Genomic DNA, 23,173 nt, shown 5'->3' with positions numbered 1-23,173 from the left:
TTCACACTCATTCTAATTACTACTACAGTATATGGAAGAGAGGGTCTTTCAAAATTCATGGTTGTCATACTCTGGAAATCCTTGGTTAGGACCATTGATTGTTATGAAGCAGCAGGTGGATGGAGTCCATAGTGACAAACAAAAAAATGGCTTAGTTCATTTTTAGGAGAAATTCTGTTTTCCGATGTTGAGACAAAGAAGCAGGTATTAGAAAAAGTTAGACTTCAGCTAGGTAGCTACAACCATTAAATGGAAGATAAATATTCATGATCTTAATATAGAAAGAATTATAATATATTACATAATTTATATTCTTTAGCTATGCATTTAATAGGCTTTGATATTTTGTAATACTTAATACATTTATATAAATGAATATAATATAATATAATACAATGAATATAATATGTATTATATATAATATATATAATATATAATACATATAATGAATATAAATAAATATAATACAAAATAAAATATATAATAATAAATACATTTATTATATATTATATAATATAAATAAAACATACATACACACACATACACACCCATAAATAAATAAAAAAACACCCCTCCCTAAGTGTGTATATGTGTGTGTGTGTGTGTGTGTGTGTGTATATATATATATTTTTACACACATATACACACAAACACATGGGTATATGTTTGTGATATACGTGCACATGTATATATACACAGGTGCACACGCATATAACACAAACACATATATGTATATGTATGTCTGTGTACATGTACACATCCCTTCCTAAATCCACAAATAAAACTCTAAAAATAAACTAAGCTAAGACTTTTCTCTTCATGTTCCTTTGGCCTAGGTAATTGGTAGGTTGGAAATTACAATGTAGAGGAGGGGAACTTCTTTTGCCCTGATGATTCTCCTTGTACTCATAATCCAGGGTGTTCATCATATGATATTCAGTCACTATGGTATTTAGTAATATAGGACTCATCTATCTGCAGAAGTATACACACATACATACATACATATAATACACATGTTAATTTTTTTGGCTAGATTCTAGAGGTCAGCTAATAAAATCAGATAAACTTATTAAAACTTTTATGATGCAGTTACACATATGCCAGAGATATTTCTTAAGGAATTGTCAATTGAAATTTGAGAGGAAGCTGTGATTGGTACAGATAGGTGTAATTAAGGTGAATTTTAGTGTGTGTAAGGAGGATTTTGTTACTTCTTTTAGATAATAGTTCCAGGATCCATGGCCAAAATAGATAATTCCTACTAATTATTGTTGAAAATATCTCCACCATGCTTGCACAGTGAGATATAGGGTGATATAATGTGCACCGGTGCTGTGCTAGTTCATGACGATATTGCTGAAGTTAACCCGTGAGCTTAATGTTGGCAAGATGCCTTTTTTGTCTGTTGCCCTATAAAGCAAATGGGCACTGGTCAGTAAGTAGGGAATTCATTTTGGGGATTTGGGTAATGCGTAGAGGAATGCATGTACCTACCTTGATCAGCCCCCATCAAGGCTTGGGGGGAATCAGTGTGCTTGCCTCAACTGGCCCCCATTGAGGTATAGGGGATCTTGAAGGAGTTATACTCCTTTTCTAGCCCACCCCTGCGAGAAGTGTGATTAGGGAATGTGGTAGGACTTGGCGCTCGCATAATCAGCAACCCTATTGAGAAGACTCGACTAGAATAAAGTAAGCTTTTTTTAACTCCTTTTAGGCTGTCTTCCTGTCTGACCAGATCTGACCTGTGCAGAACAACCTGTTATTGTTAGGAGCCCTCCTTTGTTCTCCTGCCCAACAAATGGTGTTACTTGTGTGTTTACCTGTGAAACAGTAGGGAATACACTTGTATGTAGTTTTGCTCCCCCTCCCTCTTCCATTTTTTTCCAAATCACATGAAAAATAAGTTTTGTTGATTGTGTGAAGTTTTGAACTGTGTGAAATATATTGTATATAAAATAGAATGTAAACTTTTTGAGAGTTAGTGACTATTTCATTACTTGGAACATAGTAGGAGTTTAATAAATAATAAATATTGATTGATAATTAAGATAGTATCTCTAATAATCTGTATGTTGTTTTTTGAATTTTTTTATATATTTTATAAAAGATATTTTTTGTTTTTGTCATATATCCTCCCTCCTTCCTTTCCTTCCTTTCTCCCTCCCTACCTTGCTCCCTTCCTTCCTTCCTTTATTTCTTCCCTCTGCCCTCTCCTCTTTTATCACCCTCCCCTCTATGTCTCCTTGTCTTACTATCTGTCTCTCTCATCTGATGACAACCTGTTGGCTTTCTACTACTCCCTCAAAACCCCAAACCCTGTTTTTAGTCCTCACTAAGTCCTCCAATCCCTTGATCCTTAGTTCTTTCAAAGGCCATCACGTCTTCAGTTGTGCTTCTCTTCCCTTTTCCATCTTGATCCCTTGGTTGAACCAGTTCAATTCTATAACCACTTCTTCTCTTGATTCCATTTCTCCCTCAATGTATGCCAATCTTGCCCTGTCATGCTTCAGCCTTGAATCACTGACAATCACTGGCCTTCATTACTACATGTGTGCTACTGAACAAAGCTAGAGAAAATCATGAAATTATGCTGACTGGGTCCACTACAGATTAATGTTACGTGACCTCAGCTGTACCCTTAGTGTGGTAGGGCAAACCTTTTACACTTCCCATCCTAGTAAGTAATTTACTATCTTTTTCACTACAGATGCTTTTTTAAACCTCCTATGACTTTATCCCTCTGACCCTTTCAACTGAAAGCCTTGGCTCATATTTTACGGAAAAAATTGAAGCTATTTGCCGAGACCTCCCTTTTCTCACCTCTTCCTCATCTCATATCCTTCAGATGTCCTCTGCCACTGTATTTTCCTTCAGCTTTGTCTTTCCTAATTAGGTGGTCGTTCTCCTTGCCAAGGTCCATCTTCTTCTATATGCACAAATGATTTCATGCTATCATGTCTTCTCCAGCAGATTGCTTCCTCTGTCATCCTCACTCTTACTTATTTTCAACCTTTCCCTGTATACTACCTGTTTCTCTACTGCCTACAAACGTGCCCATGTCTCCCTCATCCTCAAAAAACATATGACTTGACACATCCATCCTCTCCTGCTGTTATCCAATATCTTCCTCCCTTATGTCACTAAACTTCTTAAGATGGTCCTCTACAATAGGTGCCTCTACTTCCTTTTTTCTCATTCTCTTTTTAACCCTTTACTGTCTGGCTTCTGACTTTATCATTCAACTGAAACTGCTCTCTCCAAAGTTACCAGATATCTTTTAATTACCAAATCTAATGGTCTTTTCTCAACCCTCATGTTTCTTGACTTTTCTGTAGGCTTTGATACTATTGATTGCCCTCTTCTTGATACTCTCTTTTCTTTAGGTTTTCATTACACTACTCTCTCCTGGTTCTCCTACCTGTTCCTTTGCCTGGATCTTTATCCCAGTTGTGCCACTAATGGTAGGTATCCCACAGGGCTCTGTCCTGGATCTTCTTCTTTTTTCCCTTTATACAATTTTACTTGGTGATCTCATTAACTGTCATGGAGCTGATGAGATTATCAATTTTTTTATTCAGTTATCATCTCTATGCTGATTATTCTCAGTTCTACTTTTTCCAGCTCTAACCTGTCTGCTGACCTCAGGTTTTACATCTTCACCTGCCTATTGGACATCTTGAACTGAATGTCCGTAGATAACTCAGCATGTCCAAAACTGAATTCATTCATACCCTCTCCTCTTCTAAACTTTCTTATCACTGTTAAGGATACCAGCATTCTCCCAGTCACCCAGACTCACAACCTAGGTTTCATCCTTGATGCCTTATTATTTCTCACCTCCCAGATCCAGTTTGTTGCCAGATCTGTTGATCTTCCTAAAAGCTCAGTTTCTGCCATATCACCCTCCCAATGAATTCCAGGGGTTCCTTATCACCTCTGAGATCAAATATAACATTCTCTGTTCTATTCAAAGCCTTTTATAACCTCCCCCCACCTCACATCTTTTTATATCTTACTCCTTTCATGTACTTTGTGATCCAGTGACATCTCTGCTTCCTGGCTTTCTTTAAGTCCTAGTTAAAATCCCACCTTCTACAGGAAGCCTTTCCTGATACCTCTTAATTCCAGTGCTTTACTTCTGTTGATTAATTCCAACATCCTTTGCATAGTTGTTTGCTGTTGTCTCCCCTATTAGACTATGAGCTCCTTCATTGAAGGGACTGTCTTTTGTCTTTGTATCTTGTTCTTAGCAACAGGGGCTTGTACATAATAGGCACTTAATAAATGTTTATTGACTTTGTTTTCCTTCCTTTCTGCCACTCCCTAACTTGTCCGGACTGGAAGTACAGTAGACACTCTTGAGCCTGACTCCATTGCTGATTGGAACAGAAGCTTTGACCTGCTTCACTTCTGACCTGGGTTGGTTTGGCTTGTTTTCCCTTTTAGGCAACCTAGTGGCCCCTTGCTCTTATGGGGTAGGAGTTGGAACTTAAAGGAAGCCAGAAAAGTCAGTAGTTAGAGTGGAGGAAGGAGAACATTCCAGGCATGAGACACAGCCAGAGAAAATACTCAGAGGTGAGAGAGATGGGATGTCTTTTTCGTGGAAGCTTTAGGTAATAAAGTATAAGAGAACTGGAAAGGTAGAAAGAAAGTTATGAAGAGCTTTGTATGCCAAACAACACATTTTGTTTTTTCCCCTAGAATCAATTGGAAGCCATCAAATTTATTGAGGTGATATAATCAGACCTGTGTTTTAGGAAAATTAAATTTAGTGGCTAAATTAAAGATGAATTGGAGTGGAGAGAGACTTGACCTAGGCAGACCCACCAGCAGGCTATTGCAGTCATCCAAGTGTGAGGTGATGAGAACCTGCACTAAAAGGATGGGAGTTTCAGAGGAGAGGAAATGTTGCAAAGGTAAAATTGACAGGCCTTGGCAATTACTGGGATATATAGGAGGTGAGAAATAGTGAGGAATCCAGGATGACTCCTAGGTTGTGAGCCTGAGACCTAGAAGATTGCTCTTTAAAGTAATAGGGAAATTAGGAGTTGGGGAGAGCTTAAGGGAAAAAATAATGCATTCTGTTTTGGGCATGTTGAATGTAAGATTAAGAAAGGCTAGATTGGAAGTAAGCAGTGAGATTGTGGCAGGAAAGGTTGGATTTGAGAAATATCAGCACAGAGATGGTAATTAAGTCCATGGGAACTGATCAGATCATGAAGAAGTATAAAGGGAGAAAAGAAGAAGAGCCAAGAATCCTGTGGGACACCTACGGTTAGAAGAACATGCCCTATAGGAGGATCTAGCAAAGGAGACAGAGTAGTAGTCATATAGGTAGGAGGAAAACCAGGAGAGATTTATGTCCTGAAAACCTGGAGCGAAGAGAATATCAAGTTGGAGAGAGTGATTGACAGTGTCAAAGTCTGCAGAGAGGTCAAGGAGAATGAGGAATGAGAAAGAACTATTAGATTTGACAACTAAGAGATAATTAGTAACTTTGGAGAGAACCACATCAGTGAAATTATAAGGACAAAAGCCAGATTGTAAGGGGTGAAGAAGGGGGTAGGAGGAGAGAAAGTAGAGGAACCTATTGTAGATGACTTTTTGAAGGAGTTTAGCTACAGTTAGCAGGGATAAAAGGATGAATTGAGGATTTTTCAGGAGAGGGGAGATGTGGTCATATTTGTAGGCAGTAGAAAATGAGCAATAGAAAGGGATAGAGAAAAAATAAGTGAGAGTGCAGATGACAGAGAAGGCAGTCTGTTGGAGGAGATGGTGTAGAATAGGATCACTTGAGCACATAGAGAGATCAGCCTTGGTAAGGAGTAAGGCCATTTCATCATTTGAGATGGGGGTGAAGGTGAAGAAGGTGACAGAAGGCACCTGATAGGAGGGGAGGAAGAGAGGAATAGAGGGAGTTCATGGTAAATGGCCTCATTTTTTTTTCCTGTAAAATATGAGGCAAAGTTCTTGGCTGAGAGTGGGAGGAGGGAGAGTCATAGGAGGTTTAAGAGAGATGAAAAAGTTTGGAAGAGCCACTGTAGAAATTGGGATAGTGGATTGATAAGGAAAGTATAGTAGGATTGCCTAGCAGCAGTTAGGGCCCAGTTGAGGTTCTGTAACATAAATTTGTAGTGAACCCAGTCAGAATGGTTATATGATTTTCTCCACTTTCTTTCCAGTGGACATGTATAGAGGCAGGAAAGCAATGAATGGTGAGAGTGATCCAAGGCTGAGGCTTACCTGGGCGTAATAAGCAATATAATCAGGGGACCAGGGATTCAAGAGAGGAGGACAGTGTAGATTTGAATTTTTCACCAAGGAGTCAAGATGGGGAGAAGACAGGAGAATGGTTAGTGCAGGGGAGATGTCCTGGGACGGAATTGAGGGATCAAGGGATTAGAGGTCATACTGTGGATGAAGAGTAGAATTATGTAAGGGAAGGCAGAGGGAGAGGTGAAAAGCTACTAGATTATGGTTGGATAAGGGGATTTCAGAATTCTTGAATGTGAAGGTGGTACATATGTGGATAATGGCTGGATCGAGGGTATGACCATGTTTGTGTGTGGCTGAGGTGGGATGGAGGAGTAACTCATGGGAAGTGAGTAGGCTGAGGAACTGAATGGTTATGATATTTGAAGGAGAATCAGTCTTTCTGTTGAAGTCCCCTAGGAGAGAAAAATTGTGATCCAGGTATTGAACTCATTGAGGAAGGAAGGGGAGTGACTTGGGGCTCTGTAGACAATAGCTACCAGGATTTTGATTGGGTGGTAGATATGAATAGCATTAACCTCAAAGAAAGAGAGGTTACTGAATGATGGAGAAAGAGGGAAAACTTGTAAGTGGCAATGGGGAGCAAGGAGTATTCCAACTCCCCATCCTTGACCAGTGAAATGAGAAGAGTGAGTGAAAGTGCGGGCTGTACTAGAAAGGGTAGCTAGGGAGGCTGTGTCATCAAGGGGAAGGCAGATATCAGTAAGAACTAGTAGATGGAAGGAGTGGGAGAGAAACATTAAGAGGAGGGGAAATTTGTTACCTATGGAATAGGTGGAGTTAGGATGAAACTTTGGAGTAAAGGTGGGGGACGGGAATGAGGAATCAGGTGGTAGTGTGGAGTGGGGTTTGAATGATGATCTACAGGAGTTCAGTGTCACTGGGATGTGAAGGGTATGACCAGGTGTGGCAAGGTTCATCATTGAGTGGAGAAGTGCTCCTCATTTACCCTCAAAGGACAGGTGCAACAGGTGCAGTGGGAGTCCTTAAATCAAAGGGAGGGTTCTTATTTTTATTATTTTTTGTCCACTTATTCATTGGGGAATGGCTTTTGGTTTTATGTCATGTATTTCTGTTGTTTGCCAGTGTATCTGTATAGAGGTAGCTATGTGGTGCAGTGTATAAAGTGCTGGACCTGGAAGACCTAGGTTCAGATTTGACTTCAGATGCTTACTGGCTATGTGACCCTGGGTAAGTCACTTAACTACTGTCTGCCTCAGTTATGTCATCTGTAAAATGGGAATAATGACACCACCTGCCTCCCAGGGTTGATGTGAGGATAAAATGAGATAAATTTGTGAAGCATGCTACTTGAAACACTTTAAAAATGCTAGCTATTATTACTATTGTTATTATATCAGACCCTTATCAGAGATAATTGATACAAAGATTGTTTTCCAATACACTGCTTCCTTTTTTATCCTGGTTACCTTACTTTTGTTTATGATAAAGCTTTTCAATTATATGTAAGCAAATATAATCTTATTTTATCTTTTGTGACCACTTCTGTTTCTTATTTGGTTTGTAATTCACCCTGTAGCTATAGCTATAGTTGATCTGGATACTTGATCTGATTGGCCTCAATTTTTTTTTTTATGAGTGTGTGACATAAGCTTTAACATTCAGGTCATGCATCCATTTTGTGAGATATTTGTAAAATGTTGGTTTAAGCTTAATTTCTTTCGAACACCTTTCCAGTTTTAATAAGCAAATATTAAGTTGTCAGATAGTGATATTGTGAGGGGAGTAGAGGGAGTTCATGGTAAATGGCTTCATTTTTTTTTTTTCCTGTAAAATATGAGACAGAGTTCTTGGGCTAAGAGTGGGAGGAGGGGAAGACATAGGAGGTTTGAGGAGGGATGAAAAGGTTTGGAAGAGCCACTGTAGAAAGTGGGATAGTGAATTGATAAGGGAGGTATAGTAGGATTGCTTAGCAGCAGTTAGGGCCCAGTTGAGGTTCTGTAACATAAATTTGTAGTGAACCCAGTCAGAATGGTTATATGATTTTCTCCGCCTTCTTTCAAATGGACATGAATAGGCAGGAAGGCAATAGTGAGTCAGATAGTGAATTCTTCATCAGGTAATTTATGTTACTGAGTTTATCAAACAGTGGATTATTCAGTTCATTCGTTTCTGATTCTTGTTTATCTAGTCTGTTTCATTGATCGATATACTTTTTAACCAGTACTGAATATTTTTGATAATTGTTGCTTTATGATACAGATTTTGAAAGTATAATTTTCCTTTCATTCCTACTTATTTTCATTATTTTTCTTGATGTTTTAGATCTTTTGTTTCTCCAAATGAATCGTGTTATTTTTTTCTTGATCTACTCATTTGGTAGTTTGATTGCTATAATGTTAAACCTTGAAATTAATTTAGATAGTATAGTTTTTATTACATTGTCATGGATCAGCCATGAGTACTAAATATTCTTCCACTTACCTAATTCACTCTGAGTTCTTTAAGGATTATTTTAAAATTGTTTCTTTTTTAAATTAACTTATTAAAGTTTTACTTTTATATTTATAAATTTGACTCAGTGCTCTTATATTTTATTTTTTACAAATTAATTAATTTTTAGTTTTCAGCATTCATTTCCACAAGATTTTGAGTTCCAAATTTTCTCCCCATCTTGCCCCCCCTCCACCCCAAGATGGTGCTGTGCATTCTAAATACCCTTCCCCTAATCTGCCCTCTGTTCTATTACCCCCCTCTTTTCTTATCCCTTTCCCCTTCTATTTTCCTGTAGGGCAGGATAGATTTCTATACCCCATTGCTTGTATGTCTTATTTCCCAGTTGCATGTACAAACAATTTTTAATATTTGTTTTTAAAGCTTTGGGTTCCAAATTCTCTCCCTTCCTCCCTCCCCACCCACTCTCATTGAGATGGCAAGCAACTAGATATAGGTTATACATGTGTCATGCAAAACATTTCCATAGTAGTCATGTTGTGAAAAACTAACTATATTTTCCTTCATCTTATCCCACCCCCCCATTTATTCTATTCTTTCTTTTGACCTTGTTCCTCCTCAGAAATGTTTGCTTCTGATTACCCCCTCCTCCAGTCTGCCCTGCCCTTCTATCATCCCCTCCCTCTCTTATCCCCTTGCCCCCTATTTTCCTGTAGGGTAAGATAGATTTCCATACCCAGTTGACTGTGTATGTTAATTCTTCCTTAAGTCAAATCTGATGAGAATCAGATTCACTCATTCCCTCTTACCTTCCTTCACTTCCTCTCCACTGTAAAAGTCTTTTCTTGTCTGTTTTATGTGAGATAATTTACCCCATTCTACCTCTTCCTTTCTCCTTCTCCCAGTATAATTCTCTCACCCCTTAATTTTATTTTTTAGATATCACCCCTTCATCTTCACCTCACCCTGTGCCCTCTATCTGTCTATTTATCTATCTATCTATCTATCTGTCCATCCATCTATCCATCCATATATTTTTTTCCCTCCTACTACCCTAATACTGACAAAGGTCTCATGAGTTACAAATATCATCTTTCCATGCAGGAGTATAAACAGTTAAGTCTTAAGTCCTGTATGATTTTGCTTTCCTGTTTACCTTTTCATGCTTCTCTTGAGTCTTGTATTTGAAAGTCAAATTTTCTATTCAGCTCTGGTCTTTTCATCAAGAATGCTTGAAAGTCCTCAATTTCACTGGATGTCCATTTTTTTCCCCTGAAGGATTATACTCAGTTTTGCTGGGTAAGTGATTCTTGGTTGTAATCCTATCTCCTTTGCCCTCTGGAATATTATATTCCATGCCCTGCGGTCCCTTAATGTAGAAGCTGCTAAATCTTGTGTTACCGTGATTGTTTTTCCACAATACTTGAATTGTTGCTTTCTGGCTGCTTGTAGTGTTTTCTTCTTGACTTGAGAGCTCAGGAATTTGGCTACAATATCCCTAGGAGTTTTCCTTTGAGGATCTCTTTCAGGAGGTGATTGGTGGATTATTTCAATTTCTATTTTGCCCTCTGGTTCTAAAATATCAGGGCAGTTTTCCTTGATAATTTCTTGAAAGATGATGTGGAGGCTCTTTTTTTTTGATCTTGACTTTCAGATAGTCCAGTGATTTTTAAGTTCTCTCTCCTGGATCTATTTTCCAGGTCAGTTGTTTTTCCAGTGAGATATTTCACATTGTTTTCTATTTTTTCATTCTTTTGAATTTCTTATACAGTTGTCTTGATTTCTGATAAAGTCACTAGCTTCCAATTGCTCCATTCTAATATTTTAGGAATTATTTTCTTCAGTGAGCTTTTGGATTTTCTTTTCCATTTGGCGAAATTCTGCTTTTTAAGGCATTCTTCTCCTCATTGGCTTTTTGGACCTCTTTTGCCATTTAGGTTAGGCTATTTTTTAAGGTGTTATTGTCCTCAGTATTTTTTTGGGTCTCCCTTAGGAAGTTATTGCCTTGTTATTCATGATTTTCTTGCACACTCTCATTTCTCTTCTCTGTTTTACCTCTACTTCTCTTACTTTTCAAAATCCTTTTTGAACTCTTCTGTGGCTTTGGACCAATTCATATTTTTCTTGGAGACTTTGGATGTAGGAGCTTTGACTTTGTTGTCTTCTTCTGGTTGTATGTTGTGATCTTCTTTGTCACCAAAGGAAGATTCAGTGGTCTAACTTTTTTTGTGCAGTTTGCTCATGTTCTCAGCCAATTACTTGAGTTTTAAACTTTTTGTTAAGGTAGGGGTTTGCTTCCAGTGTGGAGAATGTACTGTCCCAAGCTTTGGGGGTTTTGTGCAGCTGTTTTTAGAAATATTTCTAGGGACCTGTAAATTTACCATTCTTCCAAGGTGGTACGATCAAGGGCAAGGTGTTTACTCCTTTCCTTGCCTGTGTTCTGGTCTATAAGTAACCACAAGCACTCTTTTCTGCCTTGGAACTGTGAGGAGGATTCTCTCTCCACCATGCCAATGCTCCTCCTTGCCCTAGGACTGTGACCCAGATCCAAGCCCAGGGAAAGCAAGAGAATCCTGCCTCAGCACCAGCAAAGAGATCCCTGCAATGCCTCTCTGATCAGTTGCTTGATACTCCACCATCTATGGGTTGAGAGCCCTGGAAGCAGTCGCCACCCCGCAGCTGCACTGGGACTGGGGATGGGACCAAGCTCCTCTCTCACTGCAATCTGACAGACATTTCCTACTGACCTTCTAAGTTGTCTTTGACGTTTGTCGCTTAAGAAGTCTGGAAACTGCTACAGCTTCCCTTGATTCAGTCCCCTGAGGTCTGCTCCAGGTTCGCTGAGGCCTGGTCTTTGTCTGTGTGGCCCATGCTGAGCTGTGCTCCTCTCCCAGCCTGGCACAACAGACCTTTCTAATCAACCATCCAAGTTGTCTTGAGCTGGAAATTTGTTTCACTCTGTTTTTTTGTGGGTTCTGCTGCTTTAGAATTTGTTTAGAGCCATTTTTTACAGGTATTTGGAGGAGTTTGGGGGAGAGCTCAAGCAAGTCCTGCTTTTACTCCGCCATCTTGACTCTGCCTCCTTAAAATTGTTTTTATATAGGTCTTCAGCATGCTTTGGCAGGTTAGCTTCCACATACTTTATACAATTTGTAGAGTTATTTTGAATGAAATTTCCCTATATTATTTCTCCTTGCATTTTTTATTGCTATGTAAAATTACTGTTTTCTGTGAATTTATTTTGTATCGCGATGCTTTTCTGAAGCTGTTAATTGTCTTAGGTTCTTTTGTGTTTCTTCAGGATTTTCCAAGTAAATGATCATGTTGGCAACAAATAGGGATAGTTTTATATACCCTTTATGCCTTTAATTTTTTTCTCGTCTTAGTATTAGTGCTAGCATTTCTAAATTTATGTCAAATTAGAGCTAGGAAATGGTCCTTCCTTTGTTCTGGTGTTGATTGGCAGAGCTTCTGGAATTTGCTAATAATTATGAATAATGCTAATTTTTAGTTTTGATAGGTACTTTAAAATCACATTTTAAAAGGCCTTTCTATGCCTAGCTTTGTAGGTTTATTTTTTAAAGAAGAAATGACTTGTGCTTTAGCAAAAGCTTTCTTAGCATCTATTGCTACCATATAATTTAGCATGTTTTTCTTTTCATTATGAATATGCACATTTAATGTTGAACCATCCATCTATCTCTGGTATATATTTATATACCAGACACACACACACAAACACACACACATATATGTATGTATGTACACAATTTTACATTATTGAATAATTCTTGGATAAATTGTTCTTGTCTTTTTGCTAGGATTTTATTGAAAAAATTTGAATTGATGTTGACAAATGATATTGTTCTATAATTCTTTTTTATTTGCATTGGCCTTCCATAGTTTAGATATTGAGATATTTGCCTCCAAATGGAGTTTTGTAGCATACTTTCTCTCTCAATTTTTGAGAATAATTTGTGTAAGATAGGTCCATATCTTTTTAGTAGAAAGCAGCTTGGCTTTCTGTATGTTAGCATAAGCAAGATTGATTTTTTTTAAAAAGCTTTTAAAAATAAGTATAACTTGTAAAACTAAAGAAATGAAACCAAGAAAGCAAAGTAAAATGGACAGTGTAAGATAGAGGCTTAACATTAAGCTTTATTAGACAATACTGTTAACCTAAGCAGCTCTTGCAGTACTTTTTAGGTAGAGAGAAGACACTTGTAGAGGTAATCATTTATAGGAGGAAGCTTTCAGCAAAATTTTGCATAAAGGACCAGAATTTTAACACTTCCTATAAAATTAAACTATGTGAAAGAATTTTCAGGGCTTTTATGAGGAAGTCACAGAGATAACTAGTTTTGAAATTTTTAGTTTTCAGAGAAAAATCTTTTATCAGTTTCTTCCACTTTTAAATAAGGATCTACCTGGCTTTAAAAAATCAAAATAATTGGTCAAAAAACGAAAAATATTCAGACCAAAGGAAAGTCTTTAATCTCTTACTGAAATACAAATGGAGGAAACATCAATGGCATTCTTTTAGGAAGTATTGCTTAGTCATATTGCTGATGACTCATGGCCTTTGTTATAGTTTTGGCATTATTCAGGAATACAACCAAGGGGACAAATTTTTTTTTGAGTGTTGATTTCAAAAACAACCTTTTCCTTTCTGTTATGCTTGGTAGTATCCTTTTTTGTAACCTTTAAAATTAGTTTGTTTTAAAATAATTTTGAATGCTATTAATTGGCTTAATTTTGAATGTTATTTGTTAGTTTGCTAGTAGTTCTGAAGAGCTATAACTTTTAGTTTTGATTCTCAAGACCCAGATAATGTTTAATGATGCAAATTTCCAATTATATTACTAGATTATTTTTATTTTATAGGATATCAGTATTTTTATTTGTGTTAATATATTTTGGTTAAAGCTTGTAATAGTCAGTGTCTTATAGTTATGTATCAACTAGATGTTGCTGATTTTTAGATATTTGTAAGGTCAATCCATTACATTTAATAACATAGTGTTAATTATAATGTAAAACACCTTAAATGTGATGTTAATTGTAATGTAAAGCAGTTTAAATGCTTTGGGGCCATCTAAATCTTTATGGTGAAAAATTTTCCTTTTCATACAGATCAATCTATTATGGATGTTTTGAAACATAAAAGTTTTCTAGAAGAATTATTATTTTGGACTATAAAATATGAATTTCCACAAAAGATGGTAACTTTCTTACTCAACATGCTACCAGATCAAGATTATAAGGTATCTAAAGTTTTTCCTTTCTAAATTTATACTCTCAATTCTTTTCCTTTTCACTACTAATATTCTTTAACTTTTATACTTTTGGCCTATGGTGATGTCTTAACTTTGAGGTTGCTTTATTGTATTGAAGATGTGACAACTGATACCACACTTTAAAGCACTTTCTTTTTACTAGTAAATTAGAGGTAATGAATGCAATTAAAGCTGCTTGTAGCAAACCACTAGAGTTCCAGTTTAATATTTCCTTAGGTTGGGGAGAACCTGTGTGTTGCTAACTTTGGTGATCTTTAAAATCCTTTTCATCTCTATTCTCATGGTCCTGTCACCTCAGATTCTCTTGGGTATCTACTGTACCTGTCTCATCTCATTTCTGTGAAAATAAGAGATTACATATCTGATGTTGGTGTTTTGGAAGTCTGGCAATGCAGCTATGTTTTTATTGGTTACCTCTGCTTTGGCAACAGAAACAGATGAAGGATATAAATTTTCTTTTTGGTGCTAATGTAAAGTTTGTGGTCTATGCTATTGATTTGTTATAGGTCCTACAAATGAAATAATGATTTGTTAGGTAGCAACTCTTGGAAGGGAAAGCAAGAAAAGGAAAATTTAGAAAAGTAGCTGCCATAGTATTTATGGAAAAACAGATGAATAGAAATGGGAAGCAGAATGCTATGGAAGAATTGCTTTGGCTATTATGATTATATGTAAATTGTTTGATGAAAGAATAAGTTTGAGTCTGCCTCCTCAAACTTTCAGATTAACCTGCAGAGAGTTTACTTGAATTGGTGAACACCTACCCTTTTAAGATAGTTATATAGTTGAGAGTAAATTGTTCTAGAAATGGACATTGTTTAGGAAAAAATGTCATTCTCTTTTCTTTAAACATTTTAGGTCATATTTAATTTGAAGAGACACAGTTCATTTATGTTTAGAGAAATTTTTATTTATATCATTCTCTCATTACTCCGTTGGATTTGGCAGCAGATCACCTTTATGTTTTTAGATCATATATTTTCTTTTTCCTTTCTGCTTCCTTTGCATAAGACTCACTCTTGTCTAGTTTCTTAAACATTTTCAATTAATAATTACATATTGAACTCCTTTCAGGATTTAAGGTGATTTCAGTCTTAGGGGAGCAAGGTGAAGAGAGATGATGAGATACTAATATAGTCAAATCTCAATTATGCATGGTTATAGAGCGCACAGATATCATGGATAAAAGAAATCCAAAGATAAAATCAAAATGTCATTTTTAGCAATAACTTCATCCTCCTGCCTTAAATGTTTTAGTTGAGCTGTCAAATGAACTGGTTTCTTTTCTTTTCCTTTTTGTTACCTGGTGAATATATTGATGAATAATGGCCACTGGTAGGCCATTAGTAGGGGGAGGAAGGATTGAAACAAAGAGACTAAGTAATTCACAGATTAGATCAGTCCCTGAATAATTGAGATTTGATTACATTACACTTTTTATTATGGGGATGGGCTCATTTTTCTATGTAGTCATTGCTTTAAGTCACATTTTGTAAATACATAGCTGAAAATGCTATTGATAACTTTTATTTTTTAATCAGAAAGAAGCTCAAGGTATAGTAGATATTCTGAGAGATTTTTATAAAGAAAGTTTTTGTCATTCCTGTTTATTTCAGATGGAATTATTATTTAACTACTTCTATGTATAGTTCATTTACTATTCCTATAAAGAAAAGTTCTTTATGATAAAAGGTATTTCTAAAGATTTATGTTATATAACAAATCACACAGAAAACTTAAGCAATTGCCTTTTTAATGCAAATTTAGGGACTAAATTAATGTTTGTTAAGTTCAATTGAATACGCATTTTTTTCCTTTTAGCTTGTGAAAAGTACAATCTTAATTCTTTGGTATCTGTCATAGGTATGGTAAAGGAACTTGAATCAAATAACTTTTGACTTGATAGTTAATATTTTATGGATAATGTGCATTTGGAAACTGAATGTTCACAAGAGAAATCCTATGTACTGTAGCATTGTTATAAAAAGAAAAAACATTGATTATTTAACATTGATAGAGTGTATGTTGTGCTTAGAAAATTGGTAAACTCTAGTCAGCTCCTAGTTGTTTTTAGTTGTTTTTTTTTTTTTCCCAGTAGATTGTGTTGCATAATCCATGTACCACAGGAACAGATTTACTGTAAGGCTGGAGTTTTATAGATGAACTCCTGTTTCATGTCTGATCCACTCCTGAAGAACTGGTGCAGGGATCTTTTTTGGGGAGATAAGGTAGAAGGGAAGGAGAGTATGTACTTCAGAGCAATTTCTAATACCCAGAGTGTTCTAATACTCTGTGATGTGGGGCTACATTATGGCTTTCTTGGTAGTATTCCTGCTGTGGAAGCTTTGCCCAAACCAATTTAGTAGATGATTGGTGAATTTTAGTTGTATGAGCTAGTGCTGTCTTCCATTAACTAAGGTAATTGCGAGTTGTCGTAAATACAAAGCAAAAATGTGGCCATAAAAATTGATACTTGCATTAGAAAATTTCTTTATAGTATTTGCTGTATTTTTTGTTTGTTTATAAGATTCATATTAAATACTTAATATAGTTATGGTAGTATAAAATAGCCTCTTTTGGAATAAATTTTAAGCATTGAGTTATATGAAAATAGTCCATGGTATTACAAAGAGTTGGAAATAATTGAACAACTGAACAACAATAGATGAAAATAAATTAATTTAGAAAACTGATATTTTGTAGTTCTTATTGTGTAGGGAATGAAGCCTATCGGAAATGAACCTTAATATGGTAGTCCCATTCTTTTGTATGTCTCATCTACTAAAAGAATGATGTGAAATAGGAAATATATAGAGACATTTGAAATAGGAAAAGAACAGATGGCATGGAGGCAATATTGTGATGTATCTTTGTAAAATTGGTGGCCCATTGTCAGATGAAAAGAAAATAGTTTGTTTTTTTTTAAGAGTAATCAGATTTGCCCACCATGCTGTTGAGTTAAACTATATAACTGCTACTATAGATTGAAGTATTGAAGTATTGGATTGAGCTTCTGATGTTTATAAAGTAGATGACAGAAACTTATTCTATTGCATATTGTTGCAATAGATTTGCGAACAAAGAGAAGTAGTATATTCACATCACAATGGTAGTTGCTCAGGCTTTAATATTAAAATATCTGTTCTTTAATCTTCACAACTTTGGAATGCTTCTATAACACCATTATGTAATAATGACTGCAAATATTATGTTTTGGAAATAATTTTTTAAAATTAAAAAAATAAACATCCTTTTTTTCAGATTGCTTTTACGAAAACCTTTGTCCAGCATTATGCTTTTATTATGAAAACACTGAAGAAAAGTCATGAATCAGACACGATGTCTAACAGAATTGTGCATATTAGTGTTCAGCTATTCAGCAATGAGGAACTAGCAAGACAAGTAACAGAAGAATGCCAGTTGTTGGATATCATGGTCACTGTCCTATTGTACATGATGGAAAGTTGCCTTATTAAAAGTGAGCTCCAAGGTAAAATCACATTTAGTGCCCATTTTGTTGTCTTAAGTTCTGCTTGTATACTTTTGTAATTATAATAGCTCTCATTTTCAGCTTGGTTGGTATAGCAGCAGGCATACTAGAAGACTTGAGATCAACTTTTCTTAGACTCATTAGATGTGTGGCCTTGGCCAAATCATTTAATTAACCTCTCTTGGCTGCAGTTTCTCTCTTGCTTTAAAATGAAGGTGTGGGATTGACTGGATGATCTCATAAGACCCTCCCTAATTCTAAATTTATGATCCTAGAATTCTTTATTCTACTTGAAGCTTTGCAAATCACCCTCTATAACAATCCCAAGTTGTATAAGCATTTTTTTTATTTTGCCAGTCATGACGTAGGCTTAGATTTGCCCAGGATTCTACAGCCAGGAAATGTCTGAGCTGGACAGATCCAGATTCTTTGCCTCCTGAGCCCAAAGCTCTTTGGATTTGAATACACCGTTCCTTCTCCTCCCCTCTTCCACCCACTAACATCCAATGTTCTCTTTGCCTGCTAGAGCTTCTCTTTCTGCTTTCATTTCTTTTGTATTTCTCTCTCTGACAAATCTGTATTATATTGACTTTTTACTTATATATTTCTAATTTACTTGCCATATTCTTTCTAGTTCTTTTATATCCAATGTCTCTAACCTTTTTCTTTGAATTCTTACTCTTACGCCTTCATCTCTGTACTTTTTTCACATATATCTTCCATTACTGCTTTTCTATCAGGCCTGCTTTGCTAGACTTAAAGAAACAAAAAAGGATAGAAGAAGTAAAAACCTGACCATTGAACCTTGTTTGATTGCTTCCATATATGATCCACTTCCCTGTTCTCAGGTTTGAAAACTGACATTTCTAGGTTTAGACTTGTAGTGGAGTTCAGAATAAGGTAAGAACAACTTGGGCTTTATCATTGTTTGAAGTGTGAGCATTATTTTATAGGCCTTATACCTGTGTTTTATTTATAGGTGGTTTGCAGTAGCCGCTCAGTGTTTGCTACTGCTCTTAACTAAAGGGTACTTAGTTCTTTTATGATCTTGACTATAGTTTGTTGGTATTTGAACTTCTTTTTGGCTGCTTGTAGTACTTTTTTGTGGGAGAAAGTATGGTAGCTCTAGATTTTGCCTATGAGATTTCTGGAACTTTTTGTTTCAGGGTTTCTTTCGGGAGATGATTGGTACATTCTTTCTATATTTGCTTTGCCCTACGATTCTAATAAATCTGGGCGGTTTTTATTCGTGATTACTTGAAGTTTAGTGTCCAGGTTTTTTTATTTTGTTGTGGTTTTCAGAGAGTCCAAAATGATCCCTAAATTAACCTTGACCTCTTTTCCAAGTCTATTTTTTATATCAATATTGTTCTACATAAATGTTTTAAGTATGTGTTATACACACACAAATATATTTCTTCTATTTTTTCAGTCTTTTGATTTTGTACTAATAGTTCTTGCTGTCTCAAAGAGTCATTGATTTCTGTTTGATCTATTCTGGTTTTCAGGGAGTCTGTTACAAAAGGGTAAATTTTAGTACTTTTTCTTCTGAGCTATTTATTCTCTTAATTCTTTCTGAGCTTTTATTTTATTTCTTTTTTAATCTCTTTATTTCTTCTAGCTAATCATATAGTCCTTATGGAAAATCAACTTTTTTCTATTAGACTCTTTTTTTCCCCATTTCTGGGTTTATAGTGACTTTAGGTTGATGTTTTTGGTTCAGTAATATTTCCAGCTTTTGTTCCTGAATTGAAACATTTTTTTTCCAAAGTCCTGACTCTGCACCCTGCCTTTGAGTGGGGTGGTCAGCCCTGGGTTTCCTGGACTTCTGTGCTGACCTCTGCCTACAGTACTTAGACACGCCTGTATCTTTAGGGTTTGGAATGTTGGATTTTCCAGACTCTCTGGTTTCTAAGGACTAAGTACTAGGGACTCTGGAACTCTGTATCTGACTGGTCAGCCTTGGTCATTACTGGTGCTTGGGACTTTCAGTGTATGTTTACAACCACCTCAGGGGGCCCTTCCCTCTTGCTCCTTTAAGACACCAATCCTTGTGGGCAGCGCCTACCACTGGTCCATTATTGGCCTGCTTGCTTGCCTCTTCCTGTGCTGGCTTTGCTGGTGGTCTCCTTTCCTGTTGCTCATGGATTGCTGGCTGACTTTTTCTTTAGTTCTAGGGGGAAAGAAAGTTGCTTCCCTGTAATTTCTCATTGCATTTATTTATTACTTTTCCAACCTCCTTTTGGCCATGGGATAGCAATCACCTTTTTGGCATTGGTTTACTGTTCCTGTAATTAAGTTTTACAAAAAAATTTGAGGGAAAAATGTGAGTTAGTAATTTATACTTACCACACTAAATCAGCATTGAATTGTTGTTCCCTGTTCCTGTAGTGGTATAGCTGTCATTTTCAGTTTGGATGAAAGTATAAGGTCTGACCTTTTGATGTTATTAAAGATCTCAAGGGAAATTTCACAAGAACAGGAGTGTTGGAAGCAGTGTTAGGAACAAATTTGTACTTAAGTCAATAGAGTCTTCTTATATGCATTTGCAACTTAGTTTCAGTTAAATATGACATACTTTTTGACTTTAGCTTGGATCCTATGCTTATATATTGTTATGTGGCTATTTTTTTAAAAGTATGAGTTGGTTAAACTTTAGCACTGTGAGAAGTAATTCCTCATCTTCTCACTCTCCCCCCCCCTCCCATATCTAGTCTATTGCCAAGGCCTGTCAGTTTCACCTTTGTAATATTCTCTCCTCTGACATTACTACTACTCTGGGCAGGCCTTTATCACCTCACACCTTGATTCTTGAAATACCCTGCTGGTGGGTCTGCCTGCCTGAAGTCTCTCCCTGCTCCCATCCATCCTTCGTTCAGCCACAAAAGGGATTTTCCTAAAACACAGTTCCAGCCATGTCATCACCCCCACCACCCCTACCTGAATAAACTCCAATGGTTTCCTGTTGCCTTCAGGATCAAATACAAAATCCTTTGGCATTCAAAGCCCTTCCTAATCTAGCACCTCCTACCTTTCTCCTCCTTGTACTCTTCAATCTAGTCACTTTGGCCTCTTGGCTTTTCCTTGAATAAGATACTGCATGTCTCAGCTCAGGGCATTTTCCCCCATTCCTATTATGCTGTCCCTCTTCATCTCTGTCTGTTGACTTCCTGTCTTCCTGTAAGTCCCAACCAAAATCCCATCTTTTACAGGAAGCCTTATCCCAACCTCTTTTAATTCTAGTGCCTTCCCTCTCAATTATTTTCTATTTATCTTGTATGTAGATTGTAGATAATTTGTTTACATCTTATCTCCTACACTATATTGTGAGCTCCTTGAAGGCAGGGACTGTGTTTTCCCTTTTTTCTTATCCTTAGCACTTAGCATAGTGTCTGGTAGGCAGTAGACACTTAATAAATTTTTGATTGTTTGAATCAGAGCACAGTGATCTGAATTTAACTGGACTAGGGAAAACTGTATAGAGGAAAAAAATTAGTAGAAGTTTATAAATAATAATCCTGAAATATCTGAAAGGGTTTTTTTTTTTTGAGGCACAAAAATTGAATTTTTTTTTTGCTTTCTTTTATCTTTAAATACCTGTGTATTTAAAAAAATCTTGTTTGTAAATATAATCCTTAGAGCGGTAAAATAGTAAAAAGTACTTTATCACTTGAATTCAAATGACAGCTAGGTGGCAGTGATCCTGCCTCAGACACTTAACTAGCTGTGGGACTCTGGGCAATTCTCTTAACTTTTCTTAGCCTCAATGTCCTCATCTGTAAAATGAGAAAAATAAGAATATCTCTTCCAAAAGGCTGTTGTGAAGATCAAATGAGATAACATTTGTAAAGCATTTTACAGACCTTAAAAATCTATATAGATGCTAGCTGTTAATTCAGATGAGTTTAATAAGAGGGGAGAGTTAACATAGTCATAGGACCTTTTATTGAAAAGAAAAATAAATTCTTAGACTCAGAGAAATAACCCACACTAGGTAGTGCAGTGGATAGAGCACTGGGTCTGGAGTCAAGAATGCATATATAATATATAATACATATAATATATGTCTGTCTCAGTTTCTTCAACTCAAAGGGTTGTCGTGAAGATCAAATGACTTGCCCAGGGTCACACAGCTAGTAAGTGTCAAGTGTTTGATCTGAGGCCGGATTTGAACTCAGGTCCTCCTGACTTCAGGGCTGGTGCTCTATCTACTGCGCCAACCAGCTGCTCCGAGATAATATTTCTGAAGGACTTAGCACAATGCCTGGCACATAGTAGGTACTTAATAAATGCTTATTTCCTTCCCTTATTAAGTTTTGTAAACATATTTAAAAAACTAAATTTTTTTTCTATTTAAAAATAGATTTTCTCTTCCTCTCACTTACCTTCCCATCTTGGGAATACAAAACAAAACTCTTTTAGCAAATATGCACGATCACTCCCCAGTACTCATATTTCCAAAATATATATTTCACTTTTTATCCTGAGTCCTTTATCTCCCTGTCAGTAGGTGAGTGGCATATTTTGCATGGGTCCTTTGGAAAAGTTGGTCATTGTATTGATTAGCATTTTTGAGTATTTCAAAGTTGTTTGTCTTTATAGTGTTGTTGTCATTATATAAATTGTTCTGGTTCTCAACTTCATTCTTCATCAGTTCATACAAGTCTTCCCAGGTTTTTCCAAAAATGTCTTCTTCATATTTCTTATAGGACAATAGTATTTCATTAGATTTATATATCATACTTTGTTCAGCCACTCCCTGATTGATGAATATCTCCTTAGTTTCTAGTTCTTTGTCACCATAAAAATGAGCTGCTATAAATATAATTTGAATATATGCATCCTTTTCCTCTTTATTTAATCTTGTTAGAGTATAGGCCTACTAGCAATAATATTATTGGATCAAAAAGTATACATGGCTCAGAAACTTTTTTGGGCATGGTTCCAAGTTGCTTTTCACAGTGGTTGTGCCAATTCGCATCTCCACCAGCTGTGCATTATTGTACTATTTTTTTCTACAGCTCTTCCAGCATTTACCACCTTTTTTCCTTTTGTCAGCTTTGCCAACTTGCTGGGTGTTGACTTCAGAGGTGCTTTAATTTCTATTTCTCTATTTCTTAGTGATTTGAAGTTTTAAAAATATACTTATGGATGCTTAGATTTCTGTCTTAGAAAACTGCTTGTTCATAATCCTGACTGCTTATAGTTTGGGGAATGGCTCTTACAGAATGGAGAATTTGATTCTATTCCTTTATGTCTTAGAAATGAGACCTTTTCATAGAAATTTGCTGCACTCTCTGGCAACAGTCTTTTCATGAATAGAGTTTCATGGGTAAAAGAACTTTTTTTTTTAATAGAAAGGACTTTATACATATTGATCATGAGATGTTCTAAAGTGTTTTTTGAAGCACAAGAATTTTATTGAGTTATATTTTTAACTTTTATCTTTAATACCTGGTCTTTCGAAATCTTTATTTGTAAATAATTGATATCTGTTATTATCCAAATCCATTGATTTCCTTAGAGTAGTAGTAGTAGTAAGATAAGAAGTACTTTAAAATATGCCACTAGAATTCTAATGAGTTTGGCAAGATGGAATAGTTAACTAAGTCACAGACCCATTTAGTAATGAGAAAAATAGACTGTTATTACACTCAGGGAAATAATCCTTATTATTTTTGTTAACACAATTTCC

At 36.1% G+C, this 23,173-nt stretch overlaps 1 protein-coding gene across 3 annotated transcripts in view; it reads left to right on the top strand.

The window, feature by feature from the left end:
* The window catches only part of UBR3 (ubiquitin protein ligase E3 component n-recognin 3), a 309,463-nt gene that overhangs the window by 103,879 nt on the left and 182,411 nt on the right, over window positions 1-23,173 (top strand). For all 3 annotated transcript variants that reach the window (XM_027865976.1, XM_027865977.1, XM_027865975.1), the window contains exons 7-8: window positions 13,825-13,955; window positions 17,250-17,478. In XM_027865976.1, coding sequence (XP_027721777.1) covers window positions 13,825-13,955; window positions 17,250-17,478 — 360 coding nt within the window. The remainder of the gene's footprint in view (window positions 1-13,824; window positions 13,956-17,249; window positions 17,479-23,173) is intronic.

The sequence above is a fragment of the Vombatus ursinus genome, unplaced genomic scaffold (genome assembly GCF_900497805.2).
Source record: "Vombatus ursinus unplaced genomic scaffold, bare-nosed wombat genome assembly UNPS02014779.1, whole genome shotgun sequence".
NCBI lineage: Eukaryota > Metazoa > Chordata > Mammalia > Diprotodontia > Vombatidae > Vombatus > Vombatus ursinus.
Note: the sequence above shows the minus strand (reverse complement) of the source record. Positions and strands in the feature narration are given on the sequence as shown.